A 15,658-nucleotide genomic window follows, 5' to 3' on the forward strand; every position below is an offset into this window, starting at 1 on the left:
TTATAAGACATCAAAGGACATCTTAAAATTTATATATGTTCAGGAAATATAAGACGTCTTAGATATCTTGAGAACATCTCTATGACATGATGTTTGAAACACATCTTGATGACATCTTCAGGACGTCTTATGTCCACATTTTGGATATATTGTTCTCAGGGTAGTATCTTGATTTGATAGTACACTTGGTTCTCATAGTTTCGATAATTGTAATGATATCTACAGCTATATATTCAATAATATTAATAAAATACTTTAATGGTATTTTTATAGGATGAGAATACCGATGCTACGACCGTTGCGACGATTAATCAACTTGGGAATATTGAGCAGGCTGGACTGTCGGATAGTGGACAAGCGATCGAATTCATGACTCAGGATGGACAGAAGGTTCGCGTCTTAACATCGTATCCTATCGATCCGATTCAGTTAGCTTCAGAATATCTAACTATTGTATAACGAAAGAAAAATTAATAAATGCGTTCATAATCAATGCTGTCTCTTTTGTGAATATTTTGACTATTGAGTCATTAGAAATTTATATAGAAATTTATAATAGCAAAAAAGAAGAGAATCTCTTCAAGAGATTATTTGATATCTTCATTCTAACATGATTGTGTTAAACATAATCTTGCTATCTGTAACGTTTCTATTGGATTAATGATGCAATTTATTCGAAATTAGAGCGGAGCTAATACGTCTAAGCATAAAATCTTTTAAATCGCTAAGAGATATAAATGCGATACAAATCGAAAACAGTGTACACAGGATTATAATTATTATCATAACTATTATTCCATTAACCATTTTCACCAATTTCTACTAATAGCTCAATGATAATTGATTTCTTATATAGTGATATAATATTAATATATTATCACTATATAATAATATTATTATATTATTATATTATACATGGTAATAATATTATTATATTTGATAAATCTCGTAAATTGATTTTTTTTATTTCACTCTTAATACTTTTATATGTGGAATAATTGGAGGAATAATATTATGTAAAAAAATCCATAAAATATAATTCCATTTTAATAACTATAGATGCTCTTTATATCTTTTTGGCGCCTTCACCTAGAAAGAAATAATGTTTTTTTTGCATCTTCTATATTTTTCGAAATATGTTTCTGTTAAGATCAAAATACATATATCACCTCGTATGTTAATAATTATATTATTATTATTATTATTATTATAAAAATTTGATACAATATGTGTACAAATTTATATATTAGCATTTATAGCACCATGCGAACTTAGATTTATCGGAGCATATGCTGGTGTATGCGTGCGTACGTGTGTGCGTACACACATGTTTAGTTACATGTATACAGGATATTATCTTCAGGAAATTTACAACATACTCAAAAGAATGAAAGAATGATCTGTTCGAACATTTTTAGTTTTAAATATCTCGTTCTAAATTTTTTCTAAAGTCAGGTTTTAATTTTGCTGAATGCTACTTAATTTAAGTAAATAATTATAAAGTTAGATTAGTATTTAGAAAATTATTATGTGAATTTTTAGTAAACCTTTACATTAGGAGACACCTCTTCGATGACCTTGACATATAAAGGTGAAGGCACTGATCAACTTTTCCTTATGAATTAATCAGCGATCTCTTATAGTTTCTAAGATATTTAGATCTTTGCTTTACTAAATGACTCGCTCTTGTCAAGGGAAATGAAAATAGGACGTCTCTGAAGCAAGGAAGGAAGTGGAATAAAATTCGCTTTGTGTGGAAATCGCGCGCTCCTAAGCAGGAGAAGGGGAGGTGAGATGAGAATCGTTTCGCGTGGAAGTCGCTTTTAAGCAGAAAAGGGGGAAGAAGTGAAATGGAAGTTGCATGCTCCTAAGCAAAGGGAAGGAGATAGGGTGAAAGTCGTTTTACGTGGATAAATCGTGCAATACACAGAAAATAATGAAATTTTGAAAACGAGTTTTATGTAAATTAATAAGAATTACTAGTTATGGGCTCTCGAAATTAAAATAATATAGGAAATTAGGCAAATGAGAGTTCGGTGCAGTACTTGATGCACAATAAATGATTATATGTATATATAAATTATGTTCTTGACTTGAACGAGTGTACAACAAGTCAGAATATAATTTATATATACATATAATCATTTCTTGTGCATCAAGTACCGCACCAAATTCTCATTTACCTAATTTCCTATATTATTTTATGTAAATATATCTCGAAAACTATAAAAATCCGCCGATTAATTTATAAGGAAAAGTTGATCAGTACCCTCACTTCTATAACATATATCAAAGTTAAGGTCATCGAAGAGATATCCCCTAATATAAAAGAATACTGAATCTTTTTATTGCAAGAGTGATCCGTTTGACCACGTTGCGATTGACTATCAGCCATTGATTAAATGAGTCCCTTTCATTTATTACAAGTATCTTGAGACGACATTGTCGAACATGCATTATTTAAAACAAAAGTTATTCAATTTTGCTTTAAATTTGTTGCTACTTTTCAAAAACACTCTATATACATCATTGTACATATGTATCAGTCATCATAATATATGTTGTGTAACATTTATTTTTGCTATACATGTCACTAATATGTTTATAAATTCGCGAATTAAATTAGTTTATCTTATGTGTACATATAGTCTAATGTTAGATATATTATTTTACAACATAGATATATTATTTTACAACGATAGATAATGTAGAACGTTTTTTTATATTTAGCCATGTTAATGTAAATTGTGTTGATTTATTACATATTTAACAACGTTGTATATATGATATTAGAGAAGAAAGAACATTTTAATTTATATGAAAAAAATGCTCCTCGAAAGCTCTCTTGTTTTGTAATCAAGCTTCTGAATAAATTTTAGCTGTTTTCAACAGTTTTTTTTTATTACATTATTTCTATGAGTAATAACAATATTTTTGAAAAGATTAAAATTATTATTTTATTAGCATTTTTCTTCTGTAATAAACGTCACGGGGGATGTGTGCCATCCAGGATTGTAAGTAATTAATTACTTTTTAAATTCAATTACATGTTTAATTGATAGTTGAAACGATCGAATTTAATTAAACACATCATTCAATTAACGATTGTTTTAAGTGCATTTAATTAAAACATTTCGATTGACAATTGATTCAAACGGAATTAATTAAAAGACGTTTTCCAGAATTCAATATTGCCTGCACGTCCGATTTATGAGGTCGCGCTCGCGGACGCGCACACGCACTCCTGAATCGCCGAAATGAACAACACAAATGTTAAGAAGAAGAACAAGGAAGCGTTTATTAATGCAAAATACAGAACAGAACACCGCGAAAGATATTAAATGGAACAATCGAGAGATACGTCCGTACGTGCCGACAGCTCACATCCAAATTTGATGATCTTGTTGTCAGACAGACGAATGCCTAATCGTCTCGGCAACGCGTGCTCTTCGCTACACCACAGACGTAGCGAAAAACATGGCAAAACATGGCATAACAATATTAATTATAATTGGCGCATTATCTAACACCAGATAATAATAACTAAAAAATGGATCATTTTTCAATTCAAGTGCGTTAGTTTTAAACGTTACGACTGCATCCAAGATCTGTTTAATAAAACAACAGCTGATGTCTACTAAGCAGAATAATTTACAATTTCAAGTCTTTTCCAAATAATACAACATCTATTTTTACACGATTTCTATATTGAATAAGGCTCACAATTATACATAACCGGAGTAGGACATCCACTATGAAGATTTTTATATTGTATTTTTGTTATGTCCAAATTCCAGAGTTCTTTTTTTCGATTAGAATTTTCGTCATCACCATAACAGTTATTAACAAATAATATCAGTAGATCATCTGTTTCTATCATAGGAAGTTACAATAGTGACGAACCGAATAACATTCGCCTTTTTAGACTAATAATCCACTCGGCACGAATTTTTTTATTAAATATTTGAACCAAGTGCCGAATAGACGAACTTTATCCCGAGGAATAGAAGAAGTAAATAGATTAAGAATTATAAACTGAAACAGTAATAAGTTGTCTTGTAACTGAGTAGTTGTCTGTAATAAATGACCCATGTTTAAATTATTGAGCCTCCGATAAATGGTCGATGACGGAAGTTGTTTTAGATACATATCCCAGTATTCCATTTCACAACCGATATCTTTAATCCTAATCTTATATTAGATTAGTAACATACGCGAGGTCCGCACTATTAACTTGCGAATATAAAAAGGAGATCCTTCGTGAACAGTCAAGCTTCATCTCCGATACGAAACTCTGCCGGTTTGTGACTATACAAGTTATTTAGCCAGCCGACACTCTGCCGGTCCGCAACCGTATTGCTTCATCGATTTTAGTGGTTGAGCCGTGATCAGTTCGATCAAGCGATCTTATTCGCTTATTACTCGACCGAAGTCTCCAAATCGCTGGATCAACCCTCCCCTTGAAATCCTACAATCACAGAGATCAGACCTCCGACAGTTATCCTCGAAAACCAAGACTTGCAGAGTAGAAGTAAGTCTCTTCTTAATTTATATATATATCCGTATATTTACCGCAAAACCTAACCCAACGCAAAACCATAATGACACGCTTAAATCGCCCCACAAAGGATAGCCTAGAAGCCGAAAGACGGAAGAGCGGAGACTCCTGGACCAAGCGTACCAAGAGTATCTTGAGACTTCTCGAGATTGGACGCAGCTGACGCATTGCCTCCATCACCTTCGCTACTACCTGGCTTCGTCAGCTCTACCTGTTAACCGAGACACGTTAGAGGTGATACCTTCTCCTTCACCTTTCCCTCGAACTCCTTCACTTCCCCCTGAACTCCTTCACCTCCTCCTCGAACTTCTTCATCTCCTCGAGCTCCGTCACCCGTTTTCGGACGCTCTGACAGAGCGAATTTTCACTGACACCCCTCCGCTAATACCTGATATCATCTGTCATCTCAATCTTGTTTTCTTCCAGAACTCCGTCTCCGACGAACTCCACGAACAGCATGGAGTTCCTAGAAGAAATCCTCCACCAAGATCCTATTTTCGTATTCAAGAGAGTGACTCATTTGAGTCACTCATTAGACAATTCTCGCGGATTACCGAACCTATTCCCGAGAGGATTTTTACGATCGAGCCCCATTATTTTGATTCACAAGAAATCCGGAATACGGGCCAACCTCCTCGTTCCTGTATTCCGGTGTTTATTCTGAATTCCGCCTATCCATATTTAGTTCCGGTGAAATTCTTCTTCAATTTTTTTCCTCCTTCCTCTGTTACTATACGCGAAATAGAATAAATAAAAACCTGTCTGCTGTGTTCGCCTTAAATCTTTATTCTCTGGCGATTATATAACGTGTAAATAGTTGATAATAACTATCTTGTCAATTTATGAATTTTTTTTTCTTTTTATTATAATAATCATATTAATTAATGTATAAATTAGTTCATAATAATAAATTTATTAATGTATAATCTTTTTCTTTATTTTATATAATGATATTATATTAATTTGTAATCCATTAATGATAGATTGATAATAATAAACAATAATTTTACATCTCTCTCGTTCTCTAAATTTAAAACCCTAAAACCTCATAGTCGTTAATTTTGCCTTTTCAGAGATCACACGTGGTCCACTCCCGAGTTAAAGGGATTAGATTCCTTGACTCGAAATTCAGATCGCACTGCTCATAGGAAACAGGTGTAGCATCTTTACGGGACGTTGACCCATATTCCGAGGCGAGTACAAAAGGGTTCGATTCGCGGTACTCACTTTTGTGCGAATACCTGCGAGAGTCTGACCGTCCTTTCAGGTATCCTCACTATTTCCGCTCCTCTTCTCTCCAATAGGATCATAAATTTAAAATTTCCAAGGGTTTGGACGTAACATTTAATTATTGTCATTCTATACGGACTGTAATGTTATTATAATTCAAATGACAATTAATTTTAAATTGTATTTAGCAAAACATTGAAAATGACTCAATTAGAATTGAAACAGTTTGTTTTAATAAACTTATGTTTTTGTAGTTAATCCAGCATTAAGATCTAGCTTGGCTCGTAATCCTTGTTTTATTTTTAATTTTAAAAAAAGATGTTTAATTGACAATTGAAATGAGCGAATTCAATTGAATATCGTTCAATTGACGATTGATTTAAGCAAATTCAATTAAAACATTTCGATTGACGATCGATTCAAACGGAATTAATTAAAAGACATTTAATTGACAATTGAAATGAGCGAATTTAATTGAACATTATTCTATTGACGATTGATTTAAGCAAACATAATTCAAACTTTCTGATTGATGATTGATTCAAGTGGAATTAATTAAAAGATGTTTAATTGACAATTGAAATGATCGAATTCAATTGACCCTACATACATACCCAATTCATCTCTACATACATACTCACACAGCATGTAATCCCTGGTGAAAAAATTTCATTAAAATTATTTCATGTTTTGAAACACTTTTCAGCAAAATTTCCGCATTTTAGAAAAATTTCAGTTTAATTTCAATTGAAAAATTCATTTTTAGTAAAATTTCAGCAAAATTTCAGAGGAATTTCAATAATTTCAAAGAAATTTCAGAAAAATTTCAGAGATTTTTCAATATGTTAGCTAAAAAATTTACTTTCAAAGAAATTTCAACAAATTTCGTTGAAATATATCGCATGCAATATTAGTACAACAGCTCTGAAATGTTATAATGCATTTTATCTAGGATTATCACAGACCTGAAAAACCGGGAAAATCGAGAAAAGTCAGGGAAATTGAAATTGGTCAGACAAAATCGGGAAGACATGACGTGGCGCTAAGCATGGCGTGAATTTGTACTACGATAGTGTCACGGTTTTTCAAAAGAAAATCGGTAAAGTCGGTGTAATAATAAAACATGCTGGTAATTGCAAAAAATTAGGAAATATAATTTAATTTAAAAATTTAAAAAGGTTTATTCGATCTCGACCTTCATTTGTTTATAATTTAATATTTAACAAAAGGAGATTAAATAGAAATGAAATTTTTCGCTGGTATTTATTAACTAAGCTAAGAAATAATGATGAAAAACCGATTTATTTCTATTTATTTATGATTAATATTTAACAAAAAAAGATCGGAAATGGAATTATACATTGATATTTGTTCGATAATGTCCTCTCCATTTGTTTATAACTCAATATTTAACAAAAGGAGATTGGATGAAAACAAAATTACACGCTTATAATTGTTCTAGCTATTTTAAACAAATAGAGATAAATCACTTTTTCATTATCATTTCTTAGCTTAGTTAACAATTACCAGCATAATTTCGTTTCCATCCGATCTCCTTTTATTAAATATTGAATTATTGAGTTATAATAAAGAGATCGAGGTCGAATAAATCGTCATCATCTTCTGGCTTAATTAACAAATATAGTGTATAATAACATTTCCATTCGATCTCCTTTTGTTAAATGATAAGTTACAAACAAATGGAGATCGAGATCGAATAAATCGCTTTGTCATTATCATTTCCTAACTAAGTTAACACAATATGGTATTTACTGCGTTAGTGATATCATTTTATTTATTTCATATTGATTACTGATACTGATTGTTCATTTAATTCTTTATTTAATATTTAATTTAAGACATAAATTATGAAGGTTAAAAAGAGAAACTAATTGTAAGATGCATTACAAAAGTATATCAGACAAGGAAAGATTGAGGGCCGGTTTCACTAGCGCTGATCAAGCTTAATCGTAATGTAAGAAATTCACTAGATATACACACAACAGAGATACTAACAACGTCAGGACTATGTGGCTCAATGGCAGAGCGAAAGTCTACCAATTCGGAGGAGAGAACAGGCCTGGGATCGAGACGAGGAGCGCCCTGATATTTTTCTCTGTTGTCGTCAATTGTTTACAGTGATTACAACTGTCAAACCGCATTTGATCGATTCTACTAAACAACAAAGCCGATTGGTCAACGGCCGATTAAGCTAACTGGCGTTGGTGAAACTATGAGTATGCCAACTTTTAGAAATATATTTCGCGTTTCACAGTTGGCAGCTTTTGTCTCTTATGCGACATTCATAAAGGAACCTTTTCATGCCGCTCGATGTTCATTTTCAGCGTCGAAATCAAATGACGTTTGATATTCATTAATTTCTATTCTTAAGCCCGATGCTAGAAGCCAGTTAGCTTAATCGGCCGTTGACTGACGAATTGCGTTTGCTAGAATCGACCAATTGCGGTTGATAGTTAATCACAATTAAGCTTGATCGGCGTTGATGAAACAATCTTAGAAATCGATCCGAGATCTCATCAGACAGAGAAGAAATTAACAAATCATTTAATCGTATGGCCATTATGATCGGTCAATTCTTTCTTCATCCGAGGTCTCGGACTGATTTTTAGCATTGTAGACACAAAGCTGTAGACAGAGACGACGAAGATTTAGAGAGAGATACGTTCCAACAGAACACACCATGATATTCATAGACGGATCTTATATTTAATCTTAAGTATAGTCTTAAAATGTCATGAACCAATTAGAAGATCGCATTAGCGATTTAAGACATTACTTAAAGCCAATTCTACATTAATTGCAAGCTGATCGCAAGTTTATTGCGACAGCCAATCTGAACCTTGGTTTTGAAATCAACGTTTCATATTGGTTATTGCAACAAACTTGCGATTAGCTTACAACTAATATAGAACCGACTTAAAACGGTTAAAATAAGAACCGACTATAAATATCGGCCCATGAGAGAGTCGCAAATTGCATCATGAACGACAGCGTCCAATCAGGACAGGGATCACATGATTAGTTTTCTTCAATCTCTTCTTCCATGCCTATGGAGCTTTGACGACCGCGCTCAATCAGAAGATCAGAGGAGATGGATGACGTAGTTTGCTGTTCTCTCCCTTTGAGATTCTCTAATCGCCATTTTCTTTATTCTCTTCTCCGACCTCTCGTGTTTCTCGTGGGCGGGAATAAGTGTGACCGGCTTCAAACGCACATTTACAATAATAATAATTATATTATATCTGGAGACGATGGCTCGGCGTGTTATTTTTCACCGCATAAGAATCGACAAGAGAGATCCGTGAAGATCTCTAGTCGAAGATGAATTTTTTTATACCGAAATTACGACTAAAAATACTGGATGGATAGATCGCGTTTTAATTGCGACATTCGTAATTAAATCGAGAAAAGGCTCCTGAAGGCTCATATAGAGCGATTTTTTTTAAAAAGAGAAAAATAAAAATTTGTTCTGATATCTCATTCGATATACAGTATAATACAGTTGAGGTGAATGTCTTATTAATAAAAATTTTCAAGAATCAATTTGCAAAATCTGACTCTGTATGAGCTTTTCCAGCAACAAAGAAATCCCAACAGGTTTCATAAGAAAATATTATTTCTTTGAGAAGAAAAATCAGCATAACTGCACTTATAAAATGCATACCTTTATGCTAAAATTATGGCTAAAATATAACATAAATCGCATTTTAATTGTGATATTCGTAATCAGAAAAGACTCCTGAAGGCTCGTATAGAGCTTTTTTTTTTAGAGCTATTTTTTTGTTGTAAAAAAGGCATAATAAAAATTTGTTTTGATATTTCATCCGATGTGTACTATAATGCAATTAAGTGCACATGATTTTATTTTAAAAAATTTTCAGAAGAATCAATTTGCAAATCCAGCTCTATATGAGTCTTCCTAGTAATATAAAAAAGAATTCCCAACAAGTTTCATAAAGAAATAATATTTCTTCGAAAATAAAAATGAGCATAATCTAGGTCATCAGAACTGCACGTTCTGCTACAGCTGATTGCTAATCATAGAGAAATTCTTCACATTGAGTTGAACAAAGAAAGGTAATAGGTTTCCTTGTCTTGATGACATTGACAATTCTCGCCTTCGGCGTGCTGAGAGTAGCCGAGAGCGAACTAAACAGCATGAGACAATCTGTTGGAAAAAATCCCTCTTTCGATCTGTCGCGCTTGATAGAAATGACCGAAAACCAAAAATTCTTTCTCGGCAATTTCGGCCATTTGGCGTATATCAATATAGGAGCGGAGGGCATTCGAGATAACATACAATTATGGTTTAACACATTTTAGTAATCATATACCCCTTCTATTAACGCATAATAGCAAAAATGATTTCAAAACGCAATAGTTTATAAGATATTAATTATTTACGATTTTATATGGGAGCTATATATTGCGTTTATAAAAAACCTGTAAGAATTCCATGTGGTTGTGTGCGTAAGGTGCGAGTATGCTGGAGATGCCACGTTCTAATCCTACGTTTTTTTTTCCTTTTTTCACATATTTTTTCTGAAATGAAGTTATTAATAAACATATTAGGACGAGCATATTTTTATATATTTTTATAATTATTGAATTTATACGGGTACTTTTAAAAGTTTGAAACCAACAAACAAAATATAGTCAAACATTAGAAAGAATATAGATAAAATTACTAAAACTATATCAAAGGTTGACAATATAAATAAATTAATTTATTAAATCTTCATTATGTCAATGAGTAAAAAGTTCAAATCGGATCTACACTTTGTTGAAAAATGAGAAAAATTGGAACCATGAATTAAAGTATTTATAATTACGTTATATGAAGTTAGATGATGAAATCAGCTACTTTATCTTGGCCCGAATTCATAGTTCGTTTTTCAAATCTCAAGATTGGTTTCAAATCTCAGATTTTCAATCTCCAACCAAAATTTTAATGCTAGTGTCTAATCAATTGAATTCTTCGTGACTGTTCGTGACTGAGCGGGAAATGCGAGAATAAAATAAAACGTGGTGACTAATGAGGTTACAAAATATAACGGCTGAACATTTAGAAAATTCATTTTTTAAAGAAAATATGAAGTAAAGAATTATAATATATATTTGTTATTTGGGAATACAAATTAGTTTGGTCCGTTTTCCAAAAGATGGCTCCGGCTGTTATGAATGGTTCATAGTGACAGCTGATTTTGGCGTTTTCAGAGAGGTTAGACATCTGCTAATAATATTCAGTTTATATCGCTTTGAGTTTCATACAAAAACCTTGATTTTTACTGTGTTTGAAATGTCGAATTTTGTGTTAACCAAGCAGCATGCGGGAGGTTCTAATTTTCTGCTTTAATTGGAAGAAAAGTGCAGCTGAAGCTCATCGAATGCTTGTCGAAGTTTATGGTGACACTGCTCCAACTGATAAATCATGTACGGAATGGTTTCGATGTTTCAAGGATGGAGATTTCAGCGTTGAAGACAAGTTTCACTCTGGACAATCAAAAAAATTCGAAGACAAAGAATTAGAGGCATTACTCGAAGAAGATTAGAGTCAAGCGCAAGAGGAGCTTGCAAAATCATTGAGATAACTCAACAAGTTTCTGCACGATTGAGAGCCATGGGAATAATTAAAAAACAAGGAAATTGGGTACCTTATGAATTGAAATGATTCAAAGACAACAAAGAAAAGGTTTTTTGCATCGAATTGTGACTGGAGATGAGAAGTGGATATTCTACGACAACTCCAAGAAGAAAAAATACTACGCTAAGCCCGGTCAATCGTTGCCATCGACCTCAATATCAACACCAAAGTCGAACATTCATGATTCGAGGATCATGCTCTGTATTTGATTGGACCAAAAGGGTGTTGTTTACTATGAGCTGCTGAAACCTGGCGATTCCATTACGGGCGATTTGTATCGGCTACAATTGATTCATTTGAGCCATACATTGCGAGAAAAACGGCCGGAATATGAGCAAAGACATGATAAAGTTATTTTTCTTCATGACAATGCTCGGTCTCATGTCGCAAAAGTCGTAAAAAAATATTTGGAAACGCTCAAATGGGATGTTTTATCGCACCCGCCGTATTCTCCGGACATTGCTCCTTTTGATTACTGGTTGTTCCGAAGGATGCAGCACGATTTGGCAAGTCACTAGTTCACTTCTTTCGCAGAAATTGAAAATTGGCTACAAAATTGGATCGTCTCCAAAGACGAGTCATTTTTTTGAGATGGAATTCGAAAATTGCCTGAGATGGGAAAAAATAGTAGCGATGGACAATACTTTAATTAATCTGTTCATTTATTTTGTTTTGAAATAAATGCTTTTTGAACACAAAAAAACGGACCGAACTAATTTGTACTCCCATATATTTATAATATTTGTTAATATAAAATATTAATAATTTCCTGATGAAAAAATTTCGCTGAAAATATTTTACGTTTTCAACATTTCAGTGAAATTACTGAAAATTTATTGAAATTTCACTAAAAGTGAATTTTTCAGTTAACATATTGAAAAATCGCTAAAATTTCTTTAAAATTGAACTGAAATTTCTTTGAAATTTTGTCGAAATTTCTCTGAAATTTTTACTGAAATTTCTCTTTTTACTGAAATTTGACAAAAAATTAATTTTTCAGCAAAAAATCGCTGAAATTAAACTATGGAACGCCGTTTTGCTATTTATTAATAATGTATTAGGTGTTGGAATTAATTCGTAGCGTTTTACAAGTGATGGGAAGTACTTTCATTAATGTATTTTTTAATGCTCATGTGAAATAAATAACATTCTTTCATTAAAAAACGCTACGAATTAATTCCAACACCTAATAATAATCTCAAAAGTGGAAATTATAATGACATTCTGTGAAAAAGACTTTCTTCAATCAGTTATTTCTTACTTAATATTGTATTTACATGATTTCATAAATTATAATATTTACCTTTACAAAATATCCCATTTAATACATTTTGTGAGGTACAGTAAAAAATGTTTCAGCGTACATTGTTCAAAATATAACGTTAAAAATTTTTTTACAATATCAATAATATTGCACTTAATCAATATTTCTTTCAAGGTATATGTTATCGTGAGAAGTGAACATAATCGTATTAATTCATGGCTTTCTTAAAAAAAAATTTCTTTTTTACAATCATCAGAGTAAAAATTCATTATTTTTCACAATTGTCACTTAATTGTAATAATCTGTTTTATTAAACGTCAGTATTTTTTTAAATTATCGTTATAATGTAAAAATTACTGATTTTATGCTATTATCGATTTTATGCAATTGTCGAATAAATTTTATTTTATGCGATAGTCGTGTATTGCTTAAATTGTGGTACACATGTGTCGCAATAAATATTGGGTCATCTAAAAAGTACAGGGTGGGCCATCTATTGGTACGTTTTTGAATTTCGTCGTATGGCAACACCGAACGAGCTACAGACCCGAAATTTTGACAGTTTATTAGTCATACCGTCCGCGGCACGAAACAACATGTTTTCTCTTGAAGAGCGTTTTGAAATTTTAAAAACTTATTTTCAATGTCAGTGCTGTGTCGCCGAAACTGTACGAATTTTGAAAAGAAATATGGGTCATGATAGAGCACCCACCGAAGGAGCTATACGCAAATTGGTGAGGAAAGTTCGTGAGAAAGGGATGTTAGTGGATGACATTATATTACGACTGTTTTGAGTGAAATTGGCGCCGAGGTAGTCCAAAATGTCATTAATAATTGGGGTGACCGAATGGCATACTGTAAGGCCAGTAGAGGGAGCCACATGAACGAAATCGTTTTTCATTCTTGACGCGGATACTTTTAGCTTCACAACAAAAAAAAAATTAATAAAAAATATCAATGTATGCTCATTTGATCGCATTTTTAAAAACGTACCAATAGATGGCCCACCCTGTATCTACATGTGTGTTGATGGTCATATATCTAATGACAAAGTACCGTGGATACTTTTTAGCTAACCCAATAAATTCCTTAGTCATATCCAATGATAAGTCGAGATGTCAATTTAAGATCAGGGAATTTATTTATTGCGCCATGTGTACTGCAATTTAAGCAATACACGACTGTCGCATAAAATAAATTTTATTCAAACATCGATAATTGCATAAAATGAATTTTTGCAATACTTTAATAATTGAAAAAAATAAATAATTTTTGCATTATCAAGAGATTTTACATTACAATATTTACAATTATAGCAATTATCGATATTTTGAAATGCTGTGCGTATTGCAAAAAAATCTTTAATAATATAAAAATGTTACATTGCAATCTGTAAAGATTTTCCTAAAAATTCATTTCTACGATTGCTTCTTAAATGCTAAAATTATATCTTGAAAAAATTTTTTATTTTGTAAATATTAACATTATGTCAACAGTGACTTCTTTCTTATATCGAAGTATTGCAAAATAAAACTACTGATATTATTTATACGTCCGAAATATTTTGGCAAAATTTGTATTTAAATAAACAAAACTTAAATTTCAGGAATAAATGATATAAATTTTGCTAATATATTTTCGATGTGTAAATAATCGTTTTATTTTTATCAATTCTTTGATATAAAAAAGCAACTACTGCTGACATAAAGTTAATATTTACTAAAAAAAAAATTTCTTCTAAAATATAATTTTAGCATTTTAGAAACTAATGTAAAAATGAGTTTTTAGGAAAATCTTTATAGATTGCAATGTATCATTTTTATATTATTAAAAACTTTTTTGCAATACGCACAGCATTGCAAAATATCGATTGCTATAATTGTAAATATTGTAATGTAAAATCTCTTGATAATGCAAAAATTATTTATTTTTTTCAATTATTAAAGTATTGTAAAAATTCATTACTTTTTTCAATTGTCGATTTATCGTAAAAATGTGTTTGATTCAATATTAGTACTTTTTGAAATTGCTGCTATATTGCAAAAATTCATTTTATGCAATTATCGATGTTTGAATAAAATTTATTTTATGCGACAGTCGTGTATTGCTTAAATTGCAGTACACATGGCGCAATAAATAAATTCCCTGACCTTAAATTGACATCTCGACTTATCATTGGATATGATTAAGGAATTTATTGGGTTAGCTAAAAAGTATCCACGGTACTTTGTCACTAGATATATGACCATCAACACACATGTAGATACTTTTTAGATGACCCAATATTTATTGCGACACATGTGTATCACAATTTAAGCAATACACGACTATCGCATAAAATAAAATTTATTCGACAATTGCATAAAATCGACAATAGCATAAAATCAGTAATTTTTACATTATAACGATAATTTAAAAAAATACTGACGTTTAATAAAACAGATTATTACAATTAAGTGACAATTGTGAAAAATAATGAATTTTTACTCTGATGATTGTAAAAAAGAAATTTTTTTTTAAGAAAGCCATGAATTAATACGATTATGTTCACTTCTCACGATAACATATACCTTGAAAGAAATATTGATTAAGTGCAATATTATTGATATTGTAAAAAAATTTTTAACGTTATATTTTGAACAATGTACGCTGAAACATTTTTTACTGTACCTCACAAAATGTATTAAATGGGATATTTTGTAAAGGTAAATGTTATAATTTATGAAATCATGTAAATACAATATTAAGTAAGAAATAACTGATTGAAGAAAGTCTTTTTCACAGAATGTCATTATAATTTCCACTTTTGAGATTATTACATTATTAATAAATAGCAAAACGGCGTTCCATATTAAACTGAAATTTTTCTAAAATGCTGAAATTTTGCTGAAAAATGTTTCAAAACGTGAAATAATTTCAGTGAAATTTTTCCACCAAGGAA

At 31.4% G+C, this 15,658-nt stretch overlaps 1 protein-coding gene across 8 annotated transcripts in view; it reads left to right on the top strand.

Annotated features, from left to right (window-relative positions):
• Positions 1-493, top strand: part of LOC105147649 (uncharacterized) — a 118,396-nt gene extending 117,903 nt beyond the window's left edge. For all 8 annotated transcript variants that reach the window (XM_087416402.1, XM_087416399.1, XM_087416404.1 and 5 more), the window contains one exon: positions 274-493. In XM_087416402.1, coding sequence (XP_087272528.1) covers positions 274-459 — 186 coding nt within the window. In that variant the 3' untranslated portion in view covers positions 460-493. The remainder of the gene's footprint in view (positions 1-273) is intronic.
• The last annotated feature ends 15,165 nt before the right edge of the window (positions 494-15,658 follow it).

Source organism: Acromyrmex echinatior, unplaced genomic scaffold (assembly GCF_024713525.1).
Source record: "Acromyrmex echinatior isolate Ae372 unplaced genomic scaffold, ASM2471352v2 Scaffold22, whole genome shotgun sequence".
Classification (NCBI taxonomy): domain Eukaryota; kingdom Metazoa; phylum Arthropoda; class Insecta; order Hymenoptera; family Formicidae; genus Acromyrmex; species Acromyrmex echinatior.